This window comes from Mus musculus, chromosome 4 (genome assembly GCF_000001635.26).
Source record: "Mus musculus strain C57BL/6J chromosome 4, GRCm38.p6 C57BL/6J".
Taxonomy (NCBI): Eukaryota; Metazoa; Chordata; class Mammalia; order Rodentia; family Muridae; genus Mus; species Mus musculus.
The window spans coordinates 65,617,112-65,644,999 of NC_000070.6; the positions used below are offsets into that span (position 1 = coordinate 65,617,112).

The 27,888-nt window shown below is 41.7% G+C and overlaps 1 protein-coding gene and 1 long non-coding RNA gene across 6 annotated transcripts in view; one reads left to right on the plus strand and one right to left on the minus strand.

Annotated features, from left to right (window-relative positions):
- Positions 1-27,888, minus strand: part of Astn2 (astrotactin 2) — a 1,023,735-nt gene that overhangs the window by 236,309 nt on the left and 759,538 nt on the right. For 4 of the 5 annotated variants that reach the window (NM_019514.3, NM_207109.2, XM_030253680.1 and 1 more), the window contains one exon: positions 27,587-27,766. In NM_019514.3, coding sequence (NP_062387.2) covers positions 27,587-27,766 — 180 coding nt within the window. Of the gene's footprint in view, positions 1-20,510; positions 26,823-27,586; positions 27,767-27,888 lie in introns of those variants that run through there. The other variant, XM_006538105.4, reaches the window with a different exon arrangement.
- On the plus strand, positions 10,749-17,689 carry Gm31533. Its single transcript, XR_881358.3, has 3 exons — positions 10,749-14,074; positions 15,370-15,512; positions 17,259-17,689. It is a non-coding gene; the product is annotated as a predicted gene, 31533 (long non-coding RNA).

Genomic DNA, 27,888 nt, shown 5'->3' on the forward strand with positions numbered 1-27,888 from the left:
GATATTTCAGACTGTGTTGAACACCTTTTGCAGCTCTCTACCACGCTGTTTAAATAAACAGATCATGGCTCCAAGAGACATTTAATCATAGCGTTTGGGTTTTTGTCCTTGCAAAGTGGCAACGCTCTTAGAAAAATGAAGTGTTGCATGCAAGTCTGTCCCACAAAGTCAAAGAAGAACAGTGGCTCTAGTTACAAATTAGGGGGTGGGAAGGAAGCTGTCCTTACCACAACTCCTGTGCTACCACTGCAAACTTTGAGGAGCCTATAGAACCCTTTCTGAAAGCCATCAAGCTATAATGTGCCAATCTTCCAGTTCCGTCTTATTAGCATGGAGACTAGACATTTTGTTTAACAAAGGGAAAAAAACATGGCCTCTGTGTATAGGAAAGGTAAGAGAATATGTGTGTGAAGACACCTGGCCCAGTTCCCAGAGTACTTGACATATATCAGCCATCTAGCCAGGCAGCTTTAGATGCAGCTGAATGCCTGGTGCTGTGGGCTCTTGTCTTCCATCCATGTTAAACTGTCTTTTTTTTTTTTTTTTTTTTTTTTTTTTTTGCTTTTTGTCTACTTTTATGCTTTCCAGGCTTATATTTGGCCATGGGAGCCTTCCTCGGCTGTCTCTTCCCGCAACTACAACTGCCCTAATTTATCTGCCTGCTCCTCTCTACAGGCTAGTTAATATTTCTTGCTTTGTATAAATTCCCATGTCATTGTTATTTGTCCATATGTCTGAGCTTCACCAAGTCCAGCATATATAGCATTGTACCTCATTTAAAATACCTCATCCCTTCATCATTCACTTTTCTACCTGGTTTCTCAAGCTTCCTAGGCCATCTCCCTACATTGGATAAAAAGAGATTCCCAATCAAGCCCTTTGAAAGATTTATAAGGAAAGCAAGTGACAGCCAATTGCTTGGTCTGACCTTTGCTCCCATGTCATCATCCCTGGAGAATACGGGAAGGGAGAGATACATTTTCATTCCATTTTGCTTTGTTAGGCATCTACTGTAGGTTAGATGTTGTGCCATATGTTTAAAAGGAAAATGATACTAGGAATCTTAACTTTTTTTTCTAATTATTCCAGCATCTTTTCTTGTCTGAAGTGTTTGAACTCCTGTTCTGCCACTGTGTTCTCTGTGGGCCATATACAGGCTGAATGGTAGCAAGAGGACAGTTCACTCTTCAGGAATACAGAGCGCCACTCCTGGTCATCACAGTGAATTTGGCTTGAGTTTTGCAGTGTTTCAGCTGTAAGGCAGGTAATGCTGCGGAAGTCACGCGGTTAGCGTAGTCCCAATTGATGACTTCTTAAGGGTTGAAAGACAGGTCTAATATGAGACTCAGGTCTTCCTCTACATCTGGCCAGGAGGTTGATTTACAAATGAGAATGTGCAGCCCCGTAAGGGATTGTACAACAAATCCCAGTCATGAAACCGTGCTTGATGAATCTTACAAGCAGGGCAGTGGTACAACAGAAAGTAGTTAAGCAAAATATACTCTCAGACTGACTGCAGACTATGGCCTTATCTTGTCACTGGCAGCCCTGGGACCAGCAGTGTTTTCAAGTGGAAAGATCACTGAATTTTACCGGGCCTTCTCATGTATAAGTAGCTGTAGGTCTGCAGATAATCTCAGAACATAAGTTTCAGTACACAATGGGCAATTGGGAGAAAAGAGTTAATTGGCTTTAGCTATGACCTTAATGTCTCTCTAACATAAATTGTGTGGTTGGCTTTTCCACCAATATCTTTGCATTTTGCATGTTATTTGCTATAATTTCATTGTATGTTCACGGGAAGTAGAAAACATTAACAGGAAAAAAAAAAAAACCAACAAACAAGCAAAAAAACCCTGCATTTCAAAATGTGCGTCAGCTCAGTTCAATTGTTTCTGTTCTGCAGCGTTTGTAACTTTGTCACAGTTATTAGCCAGTTGTAACCCCGCTAAGTTACTGTTTCTTTTTCTGGTAAAAGGCAGTGACAGTCTACATCTCAATGGGTGAAGGTTATGAGAATGAAAAGATAATAATGCCAAGGTATATGTAAAAATGCCCAATTAAGAAAATGACCTTTATTGTAGAGGGCAAAGACTTTCCTTTTGTGGGAAGTTGATCTGCACTTTTTTTGTAAACGCTGGCAAGAAATTCCAGGCCTGTGTTGGTGAAGCAACCATTTGTTCAGAGTGGCCTAGCTTCTTAATTAAAAGACTTGTTGGCCCGAGAGTGGGATTGCTGGGACTGCAAAGCAGAACTTATTCCCACTACCTTGTCTTGCTAGCAAAGGTGCATAGATCCTAGTCTAATTTCAGTAAAGCAAGTAAGGTTACATCTTAACTCAGAGTGATAGATGGAGTCAGGCAATTGGGATATTAAATGATAATCTACAGTCATTATGTATGTAAGTGCATGGAATAAAAGCCTTTAACTTAGAATCATGAATGTTTGCTATTCTTCAGCTGTATGAAATGAGTTTTCCCTCAGTCCAGTTGTCATTGAATCACATAAAAGCCACAAACCACATTCTAAGGAAGTGTTATGACATATGGTTATAACCTGGACTTGAGAAGCGATAGCTGCTGTGCTTGGTCCTGCTTCCCAGATTAGTAGCTCTGTGAGCACTCTCCGAGCCTGGCAGCCACAGCTTCTTCCTCTGTACTGTAGATGGTCTGGTTCCCACTTCCCCGGACAGTGGTAAAGACATGGTTGGTATATAATGGCAGTCTACAGGGCACTGATGAAATCATATGTGAACTGGATAATGGATCTGAAAGCTACTCTCGTTTGGGTCACAAGGATGATAGGAATTAATGAAGAAACGATCTCTACCCTAGCTCCAAAGGAAAATTATTTTGCAACTCACAGAAATCCCAAGGGAAAGACAGGAACAGTTTGTAATGTCAAATGCATGGGCTTTTTGTCTTCTATACTATTGAAATCAGAAGTTCCCTCTAGTGATTTACTGTTTACTTGGTTATAACTATGACAACATTGCATATTTTCAAAAATAATAGGGCCTGAGATAATATTTATTCACCCGCCTGCTCATTAAACACAAGAGACGTCTACTGTATTATCAGCAATAGTTGTCTGAATAATGAGTGGGAAGACAGATCAATCATGAGCCTCACAGTCAGTTAGCTTGTAGTCTGGCTGCCAAAATAAAATAGTGTAAACCATACAAACACTGAAGGATAAGACAAATAGTATAAGGCAAAGCATGCCAAGGGTTCCAGCATAAATGCTGGCAGAGGGACTCTGGTTGTTACAGTGCCTTCTAAGTGTGGGTGACATTATAGACAAAGCATGTTGTTAAAAGGAAGAGTGGGATTGTACCAGTAAATTAAAGCCAGAGCAGAGTGAGAAGCCCAAAGATCTAAGGAAGTCCACCCGCCCTGTGAGTATTAAGGGTTCACTATTCAGGGCTGAGCTTCGCCTGCATTGACCATATGAGGCACAGTGAGGCTGCATTTGTGATCAGAATCTTGGAGTCTCCTTGGTGGAGAGCAAAAGTACAGTTAGTTGGAATCTCTGATTTGGTATTATTCTCTAAATTATTTTTCTGCTCTGAAAAACCATGAAGTAATGTGACACCACTTCTCAAAAGCATAAACTAAAGGAGCCTTGTACTCTTTTACTTTGTACTAGAGTTTCACTACTTTTTTTTTTTAAGTTTTGCTAGAAGTTTTTGCTCCATAGCTAGACATGTTGGTAAGAAAGCTCAGTTGTTTCACCTTGCCCTTTTTACCTCCAAGCTATTAAAACCAAGTTGGTTTGATTTGCCTGCTCAAACTATTCTTGGACCATCTTAGTACAGGCACCTTCCTGAAAGCCTGCTGTGTGAGTAATAAACATTTTTATGTCTGTTTCATGGGAAAGAGGTGCTATCGACTTCAGCATTGGAAATAAGTTTGTGGTAAAAAGAAAGCAAGTTCTACCTTTGGGGATGGCTACAGCAGTTGACACAGCAAGCTGGGGGGTGAGGCACTACTAGGTGGCTCTCAGGGTTTGGTTCTGTTTGATAACTGGTTCTGGGAGGATAACATGCCTTTGTCACTTGGGGTGTGCCGACTGGCTGCATTTGCTGCATCCGAACAACTATCATAGATGAACATGACTAGGTTGGAAGACTTGATGACCATTTAGGAAGAAAACACTAATTCTGCTCATACTGTATCAGTCCTGAGCTGTGACTGACACTGAGACTCGGAAGAATGACTCTTAGCTGCAACTGTGGTCAGTTGTCCCTAATAGGCATTAACTCCATCTGTACAACACTCACAGGAAATGACATAGCCTGTGTACTGTGGGGGTTTATAAGTCACAGATGTAGAGGAAAGCCCATACTCCTAAAAGCAGATGGGTTCAGATGACTGCATCAAAGGTGCAAGTCTGATTCTCAGCGTTAGAAACCCATATATAAAATCTACTTGTAGAAGACTTACTCCCAATGCATCCATACCACCCATGCAGTGTGATCAATGGACAAATTCAGAACTGACTTAAGCCAGGCATCCTTTAGCCCTTTTACGTAGCTATTGTAGTCAGAGGAGATCCTCTCCAGCTGATGGATCTCTGACTAGAGAAAGAAACTTAAGGAGGTTTGCTAGGACTCCCCACCCTGCTATAGCTAATAATTGCCCAAACACTTTAATACAGAAGAACAGACAACAGCCACAAAAGAAACAGGTCCTTAATTGACTCAGTTGGGACTATTCACTTTACTAAAATGATTTCACACATAAACAAAATGAAGACTACTAATTGGCTTTTATATCTCTTCAACCTGCCTTGTAAATTAACTTCTAGCAGTTGCTAAAATTGGCAAAATTCTGGGCTTCTAATAGTGGGACTCAAAGTATAGCTATATCTGAGAATTCCCTTGTATTTAAACAGGGTGCCCTGCAATCTCAGGGCATCTACTGAGAACATTTCAAAAGGTGTAAGGAAGAAAACTAGGTATGTCTCATTTCGGTGAACAAAAGTACTGCCTTGACTAGATTTCCCATCACCCCCAGCAGCCATTACCGTGACTATCCCATAGCAGGCATGGACATGCTGACCTAATGAGTAATAAAGTACAATTAAGTCTTGGATGCTAAGCAGTTGCCTTGCCAGAATGGGACTACATGGACTTCCCCATCCTCCTGTTAAGTAAAATGGTTAATATGGCCTGGTTTAAATGGAAAGAAGGCCTGTGAGGTTTGAAATCCATATACCAGACCTACTTAGAGAAGAATTATTATCCCCACAGCTTCACCACCTAATGGCTCAATTTTCACTGTTCTTAAACCTACACATAGCAAATGGCTTCTCACAGTGGATTGTTGTAATCCTAATGCTGACGGTACACCTGTTAAGGCTACCATGCCAATTATTGTTGGAATTACTAATTCTATGTGATTATCAACTGGTAAATACTTTACAGTTGTTGATCTGAAAAGGGGGTTAGGTTTCTGTGCCTGTTTTTGCAGCCAGAGCCAGTTTGCCTTCACCTTCAATGGACACAGTACCCTTTTACTGGATTAACTATTGGGAGGGTACCTCAAGCGCTATGCCCTCATTCAGTCTTTGTACACCCATCTCAACCACATTCGTCTTTCTTCAGGAGCATGGTGATGACATCACACTGATCACATCCTTAATCATGCCTCAGAACCATCCTAAAAGAGATCTGATGTCCTCTTCTGGAGTGTCTGAAGACAGCTACAATATGCTCATATACATAAAGTACATAAATAAATCTTTTTAAAAAAAAAACCCAAAACCATGACTTAAAAAAAGAAGCCTTATAGTCACATTGGTCAAGTTTCTGAAAATTCTAATTTCTGAAGGCAACGTATATCTCATTTCATGTTTTCATAAACACATTTGTCTAGTGACTCACAAATATGCCCCTTAGCTGGGCTTCTGTGCAACAAAAGACTCTAGAATTGTAATATAGTCTTACATGTCAATGCTCTGGAATTTCTCAGGCCTCCTGAAGTCTATGAACCTGATTGGATAGATGTAAGTTACCTCTTTCCATCGGACACCTCCTTAGCTCAATGCTATTAGAGTAAAATTACTTGTCACATATTGGGTTATTCTAGCATGGGTTGGATGCCATGGGATCTGAGTCTGAGACTTTGTACATCTAGCTGCCTGTTAAACTTTGGGCAATGGAAAGTAAAGGATGTTTGCTATACAATAGAGCCATATGGCATGCTCCATCTGTTGTAGAAGGTTTCCTCTAGTCTCTTGCTGGTACCTTGGTACTGGTGAAAGTTGTTTCATTCCCAGGTCCTTGGATAACTATTCCTTGAATTTAATGGAATTAACATCAAATTTATATATTTGTTTATATACTTCACAAATGGTGTACCACCATGATAAGCAATGTTGCTTGTTGGAAAGCTGTAAGTTTGTAGGACTGAGCTGGGACGTCCATGATAAGAGAATACAACCCAGAAATGGGCACATGTGGGTCTTTAAGCACTAGATACCCTTGCCTACAATCAGCCTCATTTGCCCAGGACTAAATACTCTTGGACCATTGCCAGTGATCTGCTCCTCTGTTGTACCAGTGGCAGAAAAAACAGGTCCCTGCTTAAGACCGCCTCTTCGGAAGAGAACACTGAATTTCTTTCCATAATGTAATATGAACATTAGCTACACAATACTCCATTTATGTATAGGCATCCCTCACTCTGTCCAGCTGTCCAGACATGACTATCAGTGAGAATGCACTCACTCGTTTCCCCTTTCATAGTTCACCTCTTCTAATAGTATGTACTGGAACTTTTACTTCCAGATTCACCATAGACTTCCAGATTCAAAATCCTCATAAACTGCCATAACTGTTACTTAATCAAGTTCAAATTCCATTTAACAAAACAATGTTTCAGCCATCAAATGTCAGGAGTAGATTACAATAAAGATCCTGAATATACCTTTGATAAAAATTGCAGAAAGCTTTCAAGCCCTATGTCCTACTTCTCTTCAGTCCCAAATCTAGGCAAACTGATAACAAAGCATAAGTATTTCCACCTTGGCTGCCAGAGCAGAATTCAAACTAGGCAAGTCCCATACAAGCTTTAGGACCAAATACAGCCCCACTGTAACCTCTGCATCACCACAACTGTATAAAAGCCAAACTGGCTGAACAAGGAGGACACCAATGTGCATGCCACACTGGATGGTGAAAAGCTCACGAGGGTTCAATCTTACATAAGGAACTACAGGCAATTGATTAAAGCAGGGGGCAGGAGACATACATCCTTTCAGTAAGATTTGATGAAGAAGAGAGACCATGAATTTGAGGGAGAACAAGGAGGAGTGTACTTTTAACACCCCTTATGTTAAAAGTATTAGAGAAATCAGGAATTCAAGGCCCTTACCTAAACATAGTAAAAGCAATATACAGCAAACCATCACCCAATATCAAATTAAATGGAGAGATACTTGAAGCAATCTCACTAAGATAAGGAACAAGCTCTCTCTGTAGCTATTCAATATGGGACTCAAAGTTCTAGCTAGAGCAATAAAGCAAGAAAAGGAGATTAAGAGGATACAAATTAGAAGAGAAGTCAAGCTGGGCGTGGTGGCCCATGCTTTTAATCCCAGCACTCGGGAGGCAGAGGCAGGCAGATTTCTGAGTTCGAGGCCAGCCTGGTCTACAAAGTGAGTTCCAGGACAGCCAGGGCTATACAGAGAAACCCTGTCTCAAAAAAACAAACAAAAAAAAAAAAAAAAGAAAGAGAGAGAGAGAGAATTCAAGGTACCACTATTTTTGGATAACATGGTAGTATACATAAGAGAGAAAAAAATCTATCAGAGAACTTCTACAGCTGATAAACAACTTCTTCAGCAAAGTGGCTGGATATAAAGTTAACTCAAACGAATCTGTAGCCTTCTTTAATACAAGTGATAAACAGGCTGAGAAAGAAATTAGGGAAACAACACTCTTCACAATAGCCCAAACAGTATAAAATATCTTGGTGTAACTCTTATCAAGCAAGTGAAAGATCTATATGACAAGAACTTCAAATCCCTGAAAAAGGAAATCTAAAAAGACCTTAAAAGATGCAAAGGTCTCTCATGCTCATGGATTGGTAGGATTAACACAGTAAAAATGGCCATCCTACCAAAAGCAATCTACAGATTCAACCCAATTCCCATCAAGATTGCAACACAGTTCTTCACAAACATGGAAAGAGCAATTCTCAATTTCATATGGAAAAACAAAAAAACCCAAGATAGCAAAACAATTCTTAACAATAAAAGAAATTCTCAGGGAATCATCATCCCTGACCTTAAGCTGTACTACAGAGCAATAGTGATTAAAAAAAAAAAAGACACATGGTACTGGTACAGAGACAGAAAGGTCAATCAATGGGATAGAATTGAAGATGTAGAAATAAAACCACACACCTATGTTCACTTGATCTTTGAGAAAGAAGCCAAAACCAAACAGTGAGAAAAAGACAGTATATTCAACAGATAGTGCTGGATCAAAGTGACAGTCAGCATGTATAAGAATGCAAATTGATCTATATTTATCACTTTGCACAAAGCTCAAGTCCAAGATGATTAAGGATCTCAACATAAAACCAGATACACTACACCACATAGAAGAGAAAGTGGGGAAAAGCCTGGAACTCATTGGCACAGGGAGAAATTTCCTAAACAGTACTCCAATGGCTCAGACTCTAAGATCAACAATTGATAAACTGGACCTCATGAAACTGAAAAGCTTCTGTAAGGCAAAGGACACTGTCAATAAGACAAAATGGCAACCAACAGATTGGAAAAAGGTCTTTACCAATCCTAAATCTAGTAGGGGGCTAATATTCAATATGTATAAAGAACTCAAGAAGTTAGACTTCAAAAAACCAAATAACCCTATAAAAATGGGGTACAGAGCTAAACAAAGAATTCTCAACCAAGGAATACTGAATGGCTGAGAAGCACCAAAAAAAAAAAAAAAAGTTCATCAGGGAAATGCAAATCAAAACAACCCTCAGATTCCACCTCACACCAGTCAGAATGGCTAAGATCAAAAACTCAAGTGACAGCAGATGCTGTTGAAGATGTGGAAAAAGAGGAGCACTCTTCCATAGCTGGTGGGATTGCAAGCTGGTACGATCACACTGGGAATCAGTTTGGTGGTTCCTCAGAAAATTGGACATAGTTCTACTGGAAGATCCAGCAATACCACTCCTGGGCATATACCCAGAAAATGCTCCAACATGTAATAAGGACACATGCTCCACTATGTTCATAGGAGCTTTATTTATAATAGCAAGAAGCTGGAAAGAATCCAGATGTCCCTCAATAGAGGAATGGATACAGAAAATGTGGTACATTTACACAATGGAGTACTTCTCAGCAATTAAAAACAATGAATTCATGAAATTCTTAGACAAATGGATGGATCTGGACCATATCATCCTAAGTGAGGTAACCCAGTCACAAAAGAACACATATGATATGCACTTGCTGATAAGTGGATATTAGCCCAGAAGCTCAGAATACACAAGATACAATTTGCAAAACACATGAAACTCAAGAAGACCAAAGTGTGGACACTTTGATCCTTCTTAGAAGGGGAAACAAAATATCCATGGAAATATTTGCAGAGACAAAGTTCAGAGCAGAGACTGAAGGAATGATCATTTAGAAACTGCCCGCTTGGGGATCCATCCCACAAATAACCACCAAACCTAGATACTATTGCAAATGCCAACCATAGCTTGCTGACAGGAGCCTGACATAGCTGTCTCCTGAGAGGCTCTGCCAGTGCCTGGCAAATACAGAAGTGGGTGTTCACAGTCATCCATTAGATGGAGCACAGGATCCACAATGAAGGAGCTAGAGGAAGTACCCAAGAAGCTGAAAGGGTTTGCAGCCCCCTAGAAGGAACAACAATATGAACTAACCAGTAACCCCAGAGCTCCCTGGGACTAAACCACCAACCAAAGAAAATACATGGTTGGACTCATGGCTCTAGCTGCATATGTAGCAGAGGATGGCCTAGTCAGTCATCAATGGGAGGAGAGGCCCTTAGTCCTGTGAAGGTTCTATGCCCCCGTGTAGGGGAATGCCTGGGCCAGGAGGCAGGAGTGGTTGGGTTAAGGATTTGGGGGTGGGGTGGGGTGGGGTACAGGATAGGGGATTTTTGGAGGGGAAACTAGAAAAGGGGATAATATTTGAAATGTATATATAGAAAATATCTAATAAAAATGGGGTAGAGAGCTAAACAGAGACTTCACAAATGAGGAATCTTGAATGGCAGAGAAGCACATAAAGAAATGTTCAACATACTTAGTCATCAGGGAAGTGCAAATCAAAACAGTCTGGAGATTTCACCTTATGTCAATCAGAATGGTTAAGATCAAAAATTCAGGCACCAGCAGATGCTAGCAAGGATGTGGGAAAAGAGGAACACTCCTCCTCCATTGCTGGTAGGATTGCAAGTTGGTAGGACAAATTAGGAAATGAATCTGGTGGTTCCTCAAAAAATTGGAAATAGTTCTACCTGAAGACCCAGTTATACCACTACTGAACATATACCCAAAAGATACTGCAACATGTAACAAGGACATGTGCTCCACTGTGTTTGTAGCAGTCTTATAATAGCTGGAAGCTGAAAACAATCAGATGTTCCTCAATGGAAGAATGGATACAGATAATGTGATATATATTCACAGTGGAATACTACTCAGCTATTAAGAGTGAGGACATCCTGAGTTTTGCAGGCAAGTAAATGGAACTAGAAAATATAATCATGAGTGAGGCAATCCAGACCCAAAAGGACATACATAGTATATATTCACCAATAAGTGGATGGATATTATCCCCAAAGCTCAGAATACCCCCAATACATCTCACAGACCATATGAAGCGTAACAAGAAGTAAGGCAAAAGTATGAATAGTTCAATCTCACTTAGAAGATGGAAGAAAATAATCACAGGTGGTAGAGGGAGGAAAGGTGGGAGAGGAGAGGGGGAGGGAAAAGGTGGGACAGATTCAGGTACAGGAAGAGACAGGAGAGAAGTCCAGAGGGCCAGGAGAATGAAGAGAAATATGTAGCAGTTGGGTGTGGGGAACTGGAGGTGGGGCAGAAGCACTGCAAAGTCCCAGATGCCAGGGATGATAGAGGCTTCCATGACCCAATGGAGATGACCTTAGCCAAAATACCCAATACAGGGGAGATAGATCCTGAAGAGACCACCTCTAGTAGATAGGCCCTCGGTTGAAGGAATGGGCCACACACCCATCTCAAAATGTTTAACTCAGAATTGTTCCTGTCTAAAGAAAATGTAGGGACAAAAAATGGAGCAGAGAATGAAAGACAGGCCAACCAGAGACTGCCCTACCTCGGGATCCACCCCATCCACAGACAGGAATCCCTGACACTATTGCTGATACCAAGAAATGTATCCAGACAGGAGGCTAGAATGGCTGTCCTCTAAGAGGCTCTTCTGCCAGCATGTGACTAAGACAGATGCATATACTCACAGCCAACTATTGGACTGAGACTGGGGACCTCAATGGAAGAGTTAGGGAAGGACTGAAGGAGCTGAAGGGTACTGCAACCCCATAGGAAGAACAACAACATCAACTAACCAGACCCCTTAGAGGTCCCAGGGATGAAACCACCAAAGAGTTTACATGGGTCGGTCCATGGCTCCCACTACATATGTAGCAGAGGACTGACTTATCTGGCATCAATGGGATGGGAGGAGCTTGGTCCTGTGGAAGTTTGTTGCCCCAGTGAAGGGGGATGCTAGAGAGATAAGGTGGTAGTAGGTGGGTGGGTGGGGGAGCACCCTCTTAGAGAAAAGGGGGAGGGGGAAAAGTGGGATGAGGGATTTGCGGAGGGGAGATAGGAAGGGGGACAACATTTGTAATGTAAATAGATAAAATAAATAGATAGATAGATAGATAGATAGATAGATAGATAGATAGATAGATAGATAGATAGATAGATGGAGGAATACTCTGGACTCTGGAGGGTTTGGGGAAGAGAAAGGAGAAGAGAGGACTACTGTAATTAAAATACAATCACAAAAATAAACAAAAAGGTGACCTGGTTTTCTTTCCTGTTCTCTGAAGCTGTTGGGAGCCCCCTCTGGTTTTCCTCAAAAGCTTCATTATATAAGCAATGCATCCTTTCATATCCTGTAATGTGTATATTTTACCACCAGCCTCAATATTACTAGGTGTGTGTGTGGGGGGGGGGGCGTTGTGCACTCCCCTGCTTGAGAGAGACAACAAAGCTTTAGAGTTGAATATTGAAAATGACTTCATAACGTGATATATGAGAATGTGGTTAAGTTTAATTTCAGAGCAGCCACATGTGGAATGGCATTCAATATTGAAACTTAAAAATACTAAACCTATAAATCTCTTAAGCCCCGGGATGTGAAAGTTGTTTGACTTGCTTAATGATTCTGTAAAGACGTCAGGAATAAAGTTAAATGGCATGGCTTGAGGGATACAGATGGATAGAATCCACATATCATCTCACCTGATCCAGGCCTTAGAAGCTGGATCTAGGAGAATAAGCTTGCACTAATTGATACATTGGGAAAAAGGTCACAGAATGAGGAACAGATGTACCAGAGCCAGTAATTGCTAGTGAAAGAAGAAGAAGAAAAAAAATCAAACAAAACCCTTCCATTCTAAGGACAACAGGCACAGATACACTTTTTTCTCATCAATGATTTCCAGCCATTTGGTATGTATGGAGACTATTCTTAAATATCTTAAAATGTTTTGCACAAATAAAACTGAGCCCAAAGAGAATAGCATAAGCAATTCTGAATGCAATAAAGACTATCTAAATAAAATGTCAAAAGCAATACAGAGTCTGCTGGAGGAGTAGCTCCCCAGAGAAACAAACTGCAAAGAGGAACTTAACTTTTATTCTGGGAGATATTGTCTTCTGTGATTTCAATATCTTTTGCAACTGGGTCCCAAATCTCTATTTTTCAGGTCTTAGCCTTTTTCACATTGGAGTGTTGTATAACTAATTGCCTTTCATTTTGCCAATTTTCTCATCTTGGAAGCCCAGACTCAGCATGCCCAAGCTGACTTCAGCTCCACCACATCCACCACGTCCATTCCTTACTCCACCTAAACAGCACCAGCAGCTATTCAGGCTGCAGAGCCTGGAGGCCTGGAACCTTCTCTAGCCATTTTATTACCTCTTACTTTCTACTTCTGGTGATTCATAAAGCCCTATTTTCTAAAGCTTGCACATAATTTGAGTCACTCTCTGCATTGAGTATCCATTATGACTGCAGGCTTAGTTTTCAAAGCTTGGAAGTGGTGAACCCTTTAGTATGTGAACCTAGGTGGAATTCAATCAGAAGGCAGTTTTTAATGAGGCTCCTTATTAATTTTCTAGAGATAATTGATAATTTTTTAAGGCTGTATCTAGTCTCGTCTGGTCCTCTCATTTCTGATTCACAATGTAAGGTCTTGCCACAACATAAGCAACTACCGCTTCTATTCACATCTCATCTCTCTGAACACCAAAACAAAGATTCCTGATTGATTTGAGGACTTTGAATGTCCAAAACTGTGAGCTAAAAAACATCTTTTTATGTAGCTAAGGTCAAAATTTTATGATTGTGGAAAGCTGGCTCATCATTATACATAAAACTAGCAATTGAATATTTTTTCACATCCATCTATTCTTTTCTTTATCCTCAGGACAGCATAATATTAGGCTGCTCTTATTTCTGACTTTGAAACACTACTGTAGCTTCCTAGATTAGATTTTCTCTATTCTCTCTGACTTGTTTCACTTTAGAGAATCATCTCAACTATGAAAAGTTGGAAGTCATCTTCCTGTCTGGATTCACCCTTTCTTTGTCTCCATGAAAAGTCACAGGGGAAAAGAAGAATGCGCAAGAATGCATTTTCATTGAATCTGTAGAACCCAGATGTCCCTCAACAGAAGAAAGGATACAGAAAATGTGGTACATTTGCACAATGGAGTACTACTCAGCTATTAAAAACAATGAATTCATGAAATTCTTAGACAAATGGATGGATCTGGAGGATATCATCCTTAGTGAGGTAACCCAATCACAAAAGAAGTCATTAGATATGCACTCACTGATAAATGGATATTAGCCCAGAAATATAGAACACCCAAGATACAATTTGTAAAACACAAGAAAATCAAGAAGAGGGAAGACCAACAGGTGGTTACTTCATTCCTCCTTCGAATAGGGAACAAAATACCCATGAAAGGAGTTAAAGAGAAAAAGTTTGGAGCTAAGATGAAAGGATGGACAATCCAGAGACTACCCTACCTGGGGATCCATCCCATAATCAGCCACTATACCCAGACACTATTGCATATGCCAGCAAGATTTTGCTGAAGGGACCCTGGTATAGCTGTCTCGTATGATGCTATGGCAGTGCCTGGCAAATACAGAAGTGGGTGCTCACAGATGGAACACGGGGCCCCCAATGGAGAAGCTAGAGAAAGCACCCAAGGAGTTGAAGGGGTCTGCAACCCTATAGGTGGAACAACAATATGAACTAACCAGTACCCCCAGAGCTTATGTCTCTCGCTGCATATGTAGCAGAAGATGGCCTAGTCAGCCTTTACTGGGAAGAGAGGCCCCTTGGTATTGCAAACTTTATATGCCCCAGTAGAGGGGAATGCCAGGGCCAAGAAGTGGGAGTGGGCGGGTAGGGAAGCAGGGCGGGGGGAGGGTATAGGGAACTTTTGGGATAGCATTTGAAATGTATATAAAGAAAACATCTAAAAAATGCATTTTCAATGGTATGATTTATAGGATGTGTCACTAAAGCTGTTCCAGGACAAAGAGATACAATTAGATACATGGCCTCTTGTATTTCCTCTCAACCTAGAAAAGAAAGGAAGTTGTCTACCATCTGAGTCTAAACCCTCTTCCTTTGAGAAAGTTAGTTGTTCTTAAGACCATGCTGCTTACTTTTATATTGATCATTGTATTGCATTAAGGATCTTTTCTTTCTTAAATATTCATCAGTTTTATGCACCAGATGTTAGGGACTTCTTCAGCCATGATCTCTCAAAGAAAGAGGCTTCCATACTCATACTTCTGGGCATCCAAGGAAAGGGGGGAACTCAGGACCTGGAGAACAAGGGCTCCTAGGAGGGAAGCTTGAGGACAGCAGTGGCACATCAGACAAGTACTGAGATCAGTGCCAATGCCGAGGGTCATGCCAGTTTTTAAGACCTGGCTTAGAGTCTGCCTTCTGTGCCAGAGCTAAGGTGATATTAAATCCAGCTAGCTAGTACCATGTGGCCTGATATCACACAGACCTGATTGCCTCTTTCTTCACTCTCCTTGACTAAGTCCTTTGATTTATTGCAGAGAGAAAAGCTTCTCCAGAAGAAAACTTTCTCAAGCACTCCCTATGACTAAATGATAGCAAAATGTAAAATAATGATGGCGCTGAAGCGAGAACACACAGTGAAAGGAAGAGAAGTTCTCATTTGCCATCTCTCTGGCCCTTGGTAACTCATTTTATTCCTATGCCCTTGTCATATTAGTTTCTTATTAATAAATATACCGACTATAGAAGCTGTAAAAATTAAATTAAGCTACACCATGAAGTATTCAGCATACCTCCTGGATAATGAGTTCCAGTACATGGTACCTGTTGGGGTAGGAATGTCATGGGTTATGTAGATTTTGGAGTCAGACAGTTTTAGAATGGTATTGTGCTTCTGCCTATTACCAGCTATGTGACAATGAGCAGATCCTCCCTCTGTGTTCTTATTGAACAATATGAGCTCGATGTTTTGTTGTGTGGACACGGTCCACACATTCCACTTTGGCTCCAGGCCAGACTGTGTGACAACACTGCGTTCTTCTATTCCCATGCAGAGCTCAACTTCAAAAGCTCCCAGATTAACCAGGACGAAATATCCATGGCTTAATAAGTATCATGCAAAAAGGGCAAATATCTGTCACTACTATAGTTAGGAATGGAAAGAGCTACACCATGATGCCTTTTGCTTGGGAAAACCAATAATATGAATGGTCATTGTTGGATAAATTGTATCTCAATAATAAATGAAAATAATAACAGCTAGCATTCCTTGGCATTTATTATATGTCAGGTGCAATGACAGTCACTTTATAAACATTATTTCATTTGATCCTCATTCTCATAACAATAATGCAATATAAGCATTACTAGGCTCACTTTAAAGATTACAGAAACTGAGTCTCAGAGTACAAAAATTCCTTGATTCAAGTCATGTATCTGACAATGGGCAAATGTATCACACATACCCTGGTGTGTGTATGGGTGGCAATGAGTTATTATTGAGGGGGCACACTGACTGATTCATGCTGAGTTTCTACCAATTGCTCATCACAGACTCCATGACATCTTCACAACCTCCATGTGTGACGGAGGTGCTTTTCCAGCTATTCATTGGTGCTTCCTCAATTGGTCTATTATTTTTACATCATTTACATCATCTAGTGATTCAATCCTTTCTTTTTTTAAAGATTTATTTATATTATATGTAAGTACACTGTAGCTGTCTTCAGACACTCTAGAAGAGGGAGTCAGATCTCGTTACGGATGGTTGTGAGCCACCATGTGGTTGCTGTGATTTGAACTCCGGACCTTTGGAAGAGCAGTCGGGTGCTCTTACCCACTGAGCCATCTCACCAGCCCCGATTCAATCCTTTCTATTTGTAACATTTCTCAGCTTTGCATGGAGGTATTGCAGCTTCGCTAAGTACTAAGTAATTTGAGGCATAGCAACACCCAATAGTTCATCAGAGAAGCCATAGGCATGCCTTGAGATCACCCAAAGATCTCAACGATTTCAGGATGTTTAAACAGTACTCTGACACGTTGGGCCTTTCCTCACATTCAACTTTGCCCAGAATCTCCTTCCTCTACATGTTTTCATGACAAATGCTCACTTAGACATCCAAAGAGATGCCTCCAAAGGCCTTTTCAGAGTCAGGGCTCCATCTCTTAGCCATGCACCTCTGCTCCCAAGCTTCTGTGCCTCTACACATTCCTTAGCCTCCTCTGTCATAGCATGTACATGTCTAAAGGATAACAAGAAGCGACATACGGGAGTGTTTAGAGGGAAGAAAACAAAGGGAGAAATTTTGCAATTATATTATAGTCTCCAATAAATAAAGTAAAAGAATAAAATTAAAAAGGTTGGGACATTCTGTATGTCAGCTTCCCCTGATTGACTGTGACCCGACCTTTTGTTTTTTCCTAGCTATTACATGGAGCATGGCAGATATCAGGAAGTCAACATACTACTGAAGAATGCTGGGGAAGTAAAGGAGAGTGAAGAAAAGCCACCACCTGAGGCAGAGAGAAAAATAAAAGAGCTTTGGTGGCATCCCTGAGAACAGTGGTCAGGGCTCATCTCGGGCCAACTTTTGCCTGAGGAAGACATAAGTGTCATCGAATGTATTCTTTATTCATACCTTTTTTTTTCTCACTGAGAAAGTGAAGAGTATAGAACGAAACCTTCATAATTCTGTTCAAGGAAGCTTCATATTCCTGGTAAAATATAGCTGATAGAGAGATGTCCTGTCTAATAACCTTAGCCTTTTAGACCCTGCAGACCATGCCAGGGACCTGGTCTATGATAGAATCAAGTGGTTTGGTTCCAGTTTAAATAGAATCAAGATAACCAGCTTATCATAGTGTCAATCTCTTACTCTTTCTACCAAGTACTGTTTCCTTCACTGAGTTCCCATAAGTCCTCAGAGTTTCAGGTATGGTATAGCCTACATTTGATTATGTTCATGTGCAGGCAAGTATATCCACATATGTACTTATACACACACACACATATACTCATGCATACTATATTATATGACATAATAAACAGTCTGCCAAAACATTACTGTTGTTTGCTTATGAATTTATATGAGGTTTTAGCAACCAGGAGTCTAAATTTATTTAAATTTTTACAGTAGTTAAGACAAAAAAACAAAAACAAAAACAAACAAACAAACAAAAAAACCCTAGCACACTGCTTTTTCCTTTGTGGCTATGCGGACTAATCCTGCATAAATTGTCCTCAACTTGACTTTGCCAGAAGAAGAATGAGAATGGCTAACATACACAAGAAAGGAAATCACACATGAGTCATTATTTCCTATGGCAGACATTGTGAAGCAATCTCTGTATTCTATACTACTAAGATGGGTCCTAACCCAAAATCTCTCTTTGACATAGTCCTCAAAGCACTGATTGCCATGCAATTGTAATGGCCCCAAGAGAAATGTAGGCCTGGCTAGATGCTTTCTAATGTCTCTTCCCACTCTGACCTTTTAAGGTTTTCCTCACTTTACCTCATAATGCTGCCCCTAAAGTAAGATTTAGCAAGTTGTACCAAGGAGGACTGGTGAGGAGACTATTTCTACATCTGCAGAAGCTGAGAGCTAACCCTTGAGTCTTAGCTGTCTTCCCTTCTTTCAGCTGCCGTAAGAGAAATGGAACAAATGAGCAAAGGTTCCCTTGGGTTTCCCACCAACAGCTAAAGAGCTCTCTGAGGCTGCTGTGAAATAGTTGGATGAACACTGATCTTTTTGTGATTAAAGCTGCTTGGGTTCAAATCTTTGCTCCACCAGGCTCCCTGGTGTGGACCATTGACAAGTCACCTCACCCTTCTAAGCCTTAGTTCCCTTAAGCATGAAATGCAGATAGCGCTGCCTACCTTACAGATGTGTTGTGAAGAGTAAAGTGGATGAAGGGATGTGTGTGAAAGTGCCTTGTAAGTTTCGCTGTGGCTGAGTGCATAGGAGGGATTATTATTCTGGGTATACACCCGTAAGAAAAAAGACTAGGGTGTTCTGTTCCAGATGGACTCAATCTAAAATGGGAAACAAATGCTTTTTTTGGTAATTTTATCTTGTGGAAACAGCAATCTCATGGGCCTATTTGTGTTTAATGAAGCACATCCTGTATCGCCTCTTTGCATGGTTCTGAGAAGAAATAAGTGGGCTCTCTCCTCTGCTGTGCTGCAAAGTAAGTGTCCAGCTTCTATTTAACCTCCTCCATCTCTCTTTGTTTGCTATAAAAATAACAATACTTTATTGCTAGACTGACCCTACAGTTATCTGTACAGAAGCCAGAATACAAGGCAAAGGGAAAGAGGTGTTTGGCCAGATCTCCATCCTATGTTGGTCCAAAATAAAGATGAATGTGTCCAGGCTGAGCATTTTAACCCATGCTACAGTTGAGGAAAGCAGAGTAGGCCCTGAAGTCATGCAGTTTGGCAATAAAGGAGCCAGGTGTATCTGAGTCCAAGAAAGTTAGGATTCTCAAATCATCCACAAAGTTCTTCTGAACAGTAGTTCAAGAATGAACATCCCTCTTTCTTCCAGAGGCAGGGACTCATTGAGACCACAAGAAGGCTATGTATCCTTTCCCAAGAAAATACTAATATAGAGAACACTTAGACTTAGATATGATGACATATATAACTCCCCCAGGCTTATATCCTCATTTGTCCTTAAATACACATCACTAATCTATGCTTAAGTATGATGCCACAAATATTTACCAAGCAAAATGATTTCTACCTTCACAGAGCTTCCAGTGAGGTACTATAGACAGGCGCAAACTACGAATGTAAAGTTGCATACTGAGATGAGGTGTACCAAGTACACGTCCTTCAGTGAGTGCAAGGAAGATGCTCAGCTTAGCCTGATTCTTCTTGAAAGGTCTCCTGCAAAAATAACTCAAGTTCAGTGGTCTAAAATGATCTAGCCTATGAAGGTCAATACCCAGGGTACTGACCAGGCTAAGGGTCAAAAGGACTACAGAGTGCCCTAGCATCTGAAGAAGGGTAATAAGACTGAACAATAGAGAACATAGGGCATATGGCACTGAAGAGCTTGGCTGGGGACAGATGGCACCTATAGGATTGTGAGGCTCTGGAAATGAGTTTAGATGTTACCCTCAGTCCAATGATAAGAGCCTCAGGAGTTTGAAACCAATGAACAACATAATAAGACCTCTGGTTTGATCTGTAGTGGTTAAGTTTATGTGACAAATTGATGGAGCCATGGGAGCATAGATGTCTGGTCAAGCATCCTGGGGATGGGGGAGCGAATGACTTTGAATGTGGTTAGTAGTTAAACTATTACACTGAATGAAGCAGAGTGCCCTCTCTAGTGTGAATTGGCCTCATCTAAGCCATTGAAGGCCTCAACAGAACAGTTAGGCTGACAACTGAGCTGGAAGAATGACTCTTACTGGGCTGCTCTAAGCTTGTTGATGGTCTTTTGTGCTTTTTGGACCCTCATGCCAATATCGATTCTTGTTAAGCTTTAAGCTTCCCAGCTTCCTGACTACAACTACATACTACATAATACCAGCAGTCTAGAAGTAAATTATCATTTCATTTGGGTCTCTTACCTGCTAACTCCTAAGTCTCTGTGACTATGTAAACTAGTTCATCAAAATGAATTTATGACCATATCTCTTACTGGTATCTCTTTCTTGTGTGTGTGTGTATGTGTGTGTGTGTGTGTGTGTGTGTGTGTGTGTGTGTGTGTGTGTTTCATTATCCTGGTACTGTTTCTCTGAAGAACCTGAATGTCACATACATCATTAGGGCTGTTGTGTGGTACAGACTAATATGGGATAAAGAGTAGCTTCAGGTAGGAGACTAACACTGGACCTGAAACAAGCTGTGATGGTCTGCTTAGGCTCAGAAGGCAAGAGTAAGGTGGAAACGGTGAGAGGCAAGAACATCCAGGAAATGCAAGTTGATGAGATTTGCGATGGTTTGGAAATGGGGCAGAGGAGTCAGAGAAAAGGAGGTGCTGAGGTTTCCCAGACTCTAAACGAGTACTGGCACTTTTCACTAGAGTTCTAGCAAAGCACTGGGTTCTGTGGGTTTGAGTTCATGCTGTAAGAGAATAAGCAGGCTAGTAAACCTTGGAGGAAGGCTTGGAACAAGAGTTTTAACTCATGTATATGGTGAGGCCAGAGTGTAGGGACAACAGAGAATCTAATAGATTGACACAGAGATAGCCCAGGAAAAGGACCAAAAACACATGCCTCCCGTGCTATGTTACTGATTTTGCAGAGAAGGAGAAGCCTGTGAAGGGAGATGAGGAGCAACAGACAGGGAGGGAGGGGAGAACACTGGAAGATCTGGTTTCATACAAGCAAGCACAGAATTGCATCAAGCTGGAGGCAGTAGACTGTCAAATGCTACTGAAAGGTCAGGCAAGATGAGAAGAAAGAAAAAGAAAGACAGAAAAAAAAATCGGCCCCAGGTTATGAAATCACTGGGGAAGTCAACTGGCACCCTAGCAGTCTCAGATCCCAAGAACAAGCCCTTTCATGTCTCCTTGCTGTCTTTGAAGCAAGTTCCCTCAGGAAATAGAGAGCTCGGGAGAGTTCTCTAGCTCACAACAGCCCTCGGCCACACCTGTCAGCACAAGAGGAAGTGACAGTTGGCTACATCTTGGCATTTTCCTCCTCCAGCCCAATGTCCTGATCTGCCTCTCAAACAGCCAAAAAGTAGCCCAGGAGTGTTCCAGTCGGCATTCACCAGTGTTATAATTCAGATGGAAATTCATTCCCTAGAATTAGCCTGGAAATGTAAAACAGAGATAACACACCTTTGAAAAAGGGTGTTTCTCTGCGGGAGCGTCTCCCTATACCAGAGCTTCAAAAAAATTCAAGAACAGGGTATGTGGAACAGAATGTTCGTTCACAGGGCACAAAGGCTTGGGAGGCTCTTTGCTTGGAAGATTTGAGCTGCTTTGCTTCCTGTCTGCTTTGCCTCCTGTCTGCTTTGCCTCCTGTCTGCTTTGTTTCCTGTCTGCTTTGCTTCCTGTCTGCTTTGCCTCCTGTCTGCTTTGCCTCCTGTCTGCTTTGCCTCCTGTCTGCTTCTTTGGATTTGGGTTTCCCGCTGTCCGTTCTCCTATTCTTCTTCCTTGTCCTCCTTTTTGTTCTCTCTGTTTACTCACAGAGGTTAAATCATCATTTCACATAGTCATAGCCATCTACTTATAAGGTCACTTTCTGCAAAAAGTAAAAAGCAACTATAAAATAAGCTGTGAGGACCCGTAACTTCTGTATCCATCACAGACTAGGACATAGGAGAAAGTGTCACCAATCCTGGCCGGTTCCTCTAAGGTCTGCCTCTACAGCCCACGCCTCTGGTTCTAATACTGTAGCTGAATTCATTGGGCCACTCCCCACTCTAGAACAATTTGAACCATCCCTGACCCTGTATCAATTTACAAGTGATGTTAGTAAAATCTCAATTATATTTCCTCTACCTCTGAATATGTATGTGGGATCACTGTGATCTAAATGGGTAGAGGAGTCAGTTGGATGAGGAAAATGATTAGTTGTTCCAACTCGGTACTAGACACATCTATCCACCAATTTATTATCTTATATAGACTATACAACCACTCTGCTTGCAAATATGGAAACTGTCTCACAGAGTAGACCCATTTGCTTATGATCATACAGCTGACCCAAACTATGCCTGCTGGGTCTAGAATGGCCTTGGTAGGGTCAGAATAACTTGGCTCCTGTCGCTGGAACAGGGCAAGTTAATGACTCCTTGATAATCAGAGATAACAGGAATCTAGGAGGCTAAGGTCCAGATAATGTTTTAACAAAATGGTAAACACTGGGACCTTCAGAACAACCCTTAAGTCTGTGAAAAAGAACTCTAAAAACATGAATGCAACATGAATTAATGAAGGGCTTCACAAATCTACAGAAACAAAACAGCTTTGAGATGAGCCAACCTGCCAGAAAAATACTAAGAAAGGAGATAAAGATGTTTAGGGAGTGGTGATTGAAGGAGATCCCACCCAGCTACACTGTTTTTTGTTTGTTTGTTTGTTTGTTTATGCTTACAAAGGCAGACAAATTCCTGAGTACAAGGTCAACCCCGGACAGAGCAAGGTTAGGCCCAGGTGTGGTAGAATTTGTAATTTCCAGATGGCTCCTACCCAGCTAGTTTAGCATTTAGCAGAGACAGCAGATCTCTGAATTCTTTTGCAGTGTTAAAAGAAAATGTGTGCTTGTTGTCTCCTAAAAATTAAGGGGGCTGGAGTCGCAGGATACTCTTTTGTAGGATAATCAAAAGGAAACCTGGAGTAAATGACTGGATTGATATGTACAATGAAGTTTGGACTTATGATCTGCAAGAGAGGAGCTATCCAGAGGACTTTTTAGATTAGCAAGAGAGAACTACTTGGAGAACTGTAGCAAGAGAAAGTTGTCTCCAGAGAGCAGTCTCAAGATCTCCAGAGAAAGAAAGCAGAACAGAGAAAGCAGGCTGGAAGGCCGTCTCCAGCAGAACATAGGTCACCAGCTTGGACCCGGGATTTGACTTCGAGATGTTTGTTTTCGCTGCTTCCAGACACTCCTTCTCTCAGAAGCCCTCTCCAAGCTGAGGCTGGGCCTTGGCCTATGCCTGTGATTTTAAGGATGACCCCGCTGATTATGAAACTTTGCTTTATTCCCAAAAGAAAGACATTATTCCTGAATGACTTTATAAACAGTCATAACTAAGGCCTCAGTACCAAGGTCACAGATAAGTAGAAGATGCACCTAGCAAGGCAGACAATGAAATAATGCCCCAGCTCGGGGTGGGAGATACTGCAATATGTTTTGCAAGCATAATACTAGCATAAGACACTCAGAATGTCACCTGAGCTTGGAGAAAGGCATGGGCACACAGGTGATGATTATAGGAACCTGATAGGCTGAGCAGTTTACATGCTAATCTCACCTAGGATTCTTAGTTTCCAGTGATGGTTTTAGATACATAATTGCATTTAGAGTCCCCATTTTCCTGGATTAGTGTCAATTCAGGTAACATTTTACTGCCCTGCCTAGTCCTCTGGGCTCCTCCAGGCTCCTCCAGAGTGGTGAAAGCTCAAGTCCCTTTATCTGCCTCCCTGAATCTTTTCATTCATCTTTGGCATATCCAGGGGCTATTTATTATCTTGGCTTTTACTTTGCCCCTATAACAGAGAAGAAAATTCTCAGGCCCCTTATTCTTCCTGTGGAAGAAACTATTGACTAAGCTGAGCTCTTTTTCCCAGTAGCCACTCCTCAAATGGGTAGAACTAGCAAATAAGGACTTTAGGCATGGAAAGGGCTATGACGTTTCTTTTTCGTGTCTAGAGATGCTGACTGTAGTGAAGCAAGCTTTAGGTCCAGTTTGGGATTCAGTCCCCAGTGCTCTCATTGAGGAGTATGTGGTACAGAAAGCCTACTTTCTCTTCTTTTTGCAAAGGGAGGTGTACTACTCTTTTCTTCTTTGCTTCCCGGGAGGTAGATGGTAGGATACTGTAGAGTGCTATGAAAATGTTCACTGTTGACTGCCAGGTCCTATTTGATCTTTTTCCCAGCATGCTCATTCTAGTCGAGAAAAAGCTACACATTTCTGCTGAATGGAAAAGACATTTGCAAATGCCACCCTCTTTCAATGGCACGTGTAGTTCACAGGGAGAAACAAAGATAGAGGTCACACATTAAGTAGGGCTGGGGCCTGGTCTAGATTCTTTAGCTGATATCTATAATGTTCATTTTATTTCAACCTACTGTTTTTCATGTGCCTACTAAGTACTGGAAAATTTTCCTGTGGTGGTTCCTCTCATTCACCTAAAAGTTGTGAAAGGGAATAACTGTCTCTCACTTAGCATGGGGCATCTGAAAACTTGAAAGCTACGATGGGTATATAAGAAGTCTAGATGTGTCCCACTCCTCCTCTCACAAGCTCTGCTCCCACCTAACAACCACAAAGATTTAACTGACCAGGATCCTAGTGTTTAGCAGATGTTGATTTTACATGTCTGACGGCTCAGAAGGGAAATGCTATCAACTGTCTCTGAACCCAAGTGTTCCCAACATCTTTTCTTGATTTTATAACCTCCCCAGTCTTTGTTGTTGTTGTTGTTGTTTTGTTTTTTTGAGACAGGGTTTCTCTGTATAGCCTTGGCTGTCCTGGAACTCACTCTGTAGACCAGGCTGACTTCGAACTTAGAAATCTACCTGTCTTTGCCTCCCAGGTGCTGGGATTAAAGGGGTGATCCACCATTGCCCGGCTTCCCAGTCTTTTGTGTTATTCCCCATTATCAGAAAATAAATCAAGAATTCCAATGGACCATAGGAAAGCACGCACACTGTGCAGGAGAGAGAGAAAAAGAGAGAGACTGCAAATGGTTATCTTGGCTTCAGAGCATCTCTCTATTCTTCCTGGAGCAAATATAGACCATGAAAGGAGTAAAAATATATGCAGAATAAAAACCCAGAGACAGAAGCTCCAACATCAAAGTCACCCAGTCCTTGAAGTAGGAGAGGGGTGGCTGAGAAGACTTCAGCTGTTCTTCTAGCTTTTCTTCTTCTCCCATATTTCTTGTAGCAGATTCCATTTTTATTACAAGGAATGGGATTTTTTTTTCAAGAAGGAAGCCTAGGCCCTGAAAGCAACCAAGGATGGAGATGGGATGACATTTAGCATCACAGTAGTTTCCCAGGCCCTGAATAGGGCATGAAGCAAATTAGTTCGGTGGCCACAGCAAGAGAGGGTTTATATATATATAAACATAACCTAATTGTGTTACTTCAAAGTCCTGAAGCTTATTGCCCTGCTTAATGATGCGTCACGTTATTTATAGGGTGGTACAATGAGACTTCTATTGATTTAATGCACTTCCTTAAAGACTGTCATTGTCATAGCCATAAAACGGAGCTATTCCCTGACAACTCAATTATGTCCTCTGAGCCTATAAACTAACCATGCCCCACACAGTCGCATGCAGGAAGCAAGCAGGGATGCAGTCACAGCTAGGGATGCAGAGCCTCCAAAGGCAGAAAGAAAAGCTATAGATATGGCCAAGGCAGGCTCAGGGATTCTATCTCATAGGCATAGTCAGCAGCTGACAAGCACTGAAAGATGGCGGGAAGCAACTTCACTTTGCCTTGATATGTAGAGCTATGTGACTTAGCACAGACTTCCTCCTCCTCCTATTGCACTCTAGTTTCCACAAGGGCAAACTGGAAAGCTAAGCTCAATGAGTACTCCGAGGGCCACAATGTTCTGTGGTTTGTGTTTATGACTTATGGGTTTCCTAGAGCTGGGGGTGGGGGGAATAAGTCCTGTGGAGAAAGTGCAACCAGGTTCGTATCGTCAATTCTTACCCTTTGTAATCAAGAGCCTTTTATTTCACAATTAATTGATACAAATAATATTAACTATAACAGAAAGCAGTGTAACATAGCTGGCAAAAGGGAAGGAAAGGAAAAGGAAGGGAAGGGAAGGGAAGGGAAGGGAAGGGAAGGGAAGGGAAGGGAAGGGAAGGGAAAGGAAAGGAAAGGAAAGGAAAGGAAAGGAAAGGAAAGGGCTTTTGTAGGTAGACAGTTCCAACTGTGAGTTCCAACATTGGCTCTGCTATTCATCAGCTGTGTCTCTATGGGCACTGCACTCACCATGTCTGAGACTCGATTTCTCAACTGTGAGACTCCATTTCTCAAGTAGACTGATCTATCATTGTGTGCTGCTAGGAGATTTCTCAGTGGTTAAAGTACTTGCTGTACAGTTAGCAAGCACGAGGACCAGGATCTGGAGCCCTACCACCCATATAACTGCTAGGCAGACAGAGCAGGCTACTTACAATTCAGCACTCAGAGGGTGGAATACAGAAGTTGCCCTAGTACGTTGGCTAATTAGATTAGTTGGATACGTGAAGTTGGGTTCAAATGAGAGATGCTGCCTTGATGGTGGAAATGGTCAAAGAGAACTCCTCATGTCAGCCTTGGGCCTTTACACCTATACACATACACAGGTGGCATACATTTATACTCATGTGAAGAAACATACACGCCCCCCCCCCCCACACACACAAGGGTGTACACGCGCACATGTCTGATATTTCCGATTTTTAAAATGCTAGTCTATATACCTCCCCCTTTACCTGTGGTGGGTACATAGGAATAATTATTGAAGTATACATTTCACAGGAAGGGAACATTGAGGACACAAGGGAATGACTTTCCGAATGTCAGTGTCAGAGACTCGTCCTCTGCACTAGACCACCTTAGGCTGAAGGAAATAAAAATCTCTTGACAGCTGAGAATCAGGGAAATTGAAAATGTGGTGACTCTCCATGAGATTAACAGCCCCTCTGTGGGGGGGGGGGGGACACTTGATACTGTTTCCTGGGACTTGAGAAGCAGGACAGTTCTTCCTGGCTTTTCCCAAGAAGCCTAAAGAGAAAGCATCATGGAGATGCCACTCCATATCCTCTGCCTTCATCTCCGGCAACTCTTTCAAGGGGGAAAGCACGTTTAAAACCACCACAAAACAAAATGAGCCTATAGCATAAGAAAAGAGGTCTAACACTTGAATGAAAGAACCATGAGGCAGCATGTTCTCTCACCTTGACCATCATGAAGCGAAGCTCAGAGAAAGCCAGGGAATTGCCAAAGCCCACCCAGCTCACAGATAGGAGAAATGGGCTCTGGTGTTTCATTGCTGTTCCTCGGCACCACTTCTGGCCAACACCCCCATCAAGCCCTGCCCCTGAGGCTTACCTTTCTGATATTGGAGCCATAGCTGCTGCTGGACCTTCTTGCTGGGAAAATGGATGATGCAGGTGAGCTCAGAACCGTATAAAGCCTCGGCAATGTAGTGGGAGCCATAGTGCTGGATGAAGGACAGCAGCTCATCCCGACTGCTCTCTTTGGTCAGGATCTTTAGGACATTGGTGAAGCCTGGAGGGAGAGGAGAACGTGTGTAAGTGCTTAGACATCAGAAGTTGGTGGCCAAAAATGTGTATGCCAGTCAGGGCTCTTCCCAGCTAGGTTATGCGGCCTTCACTCTTATCATGGGAGCA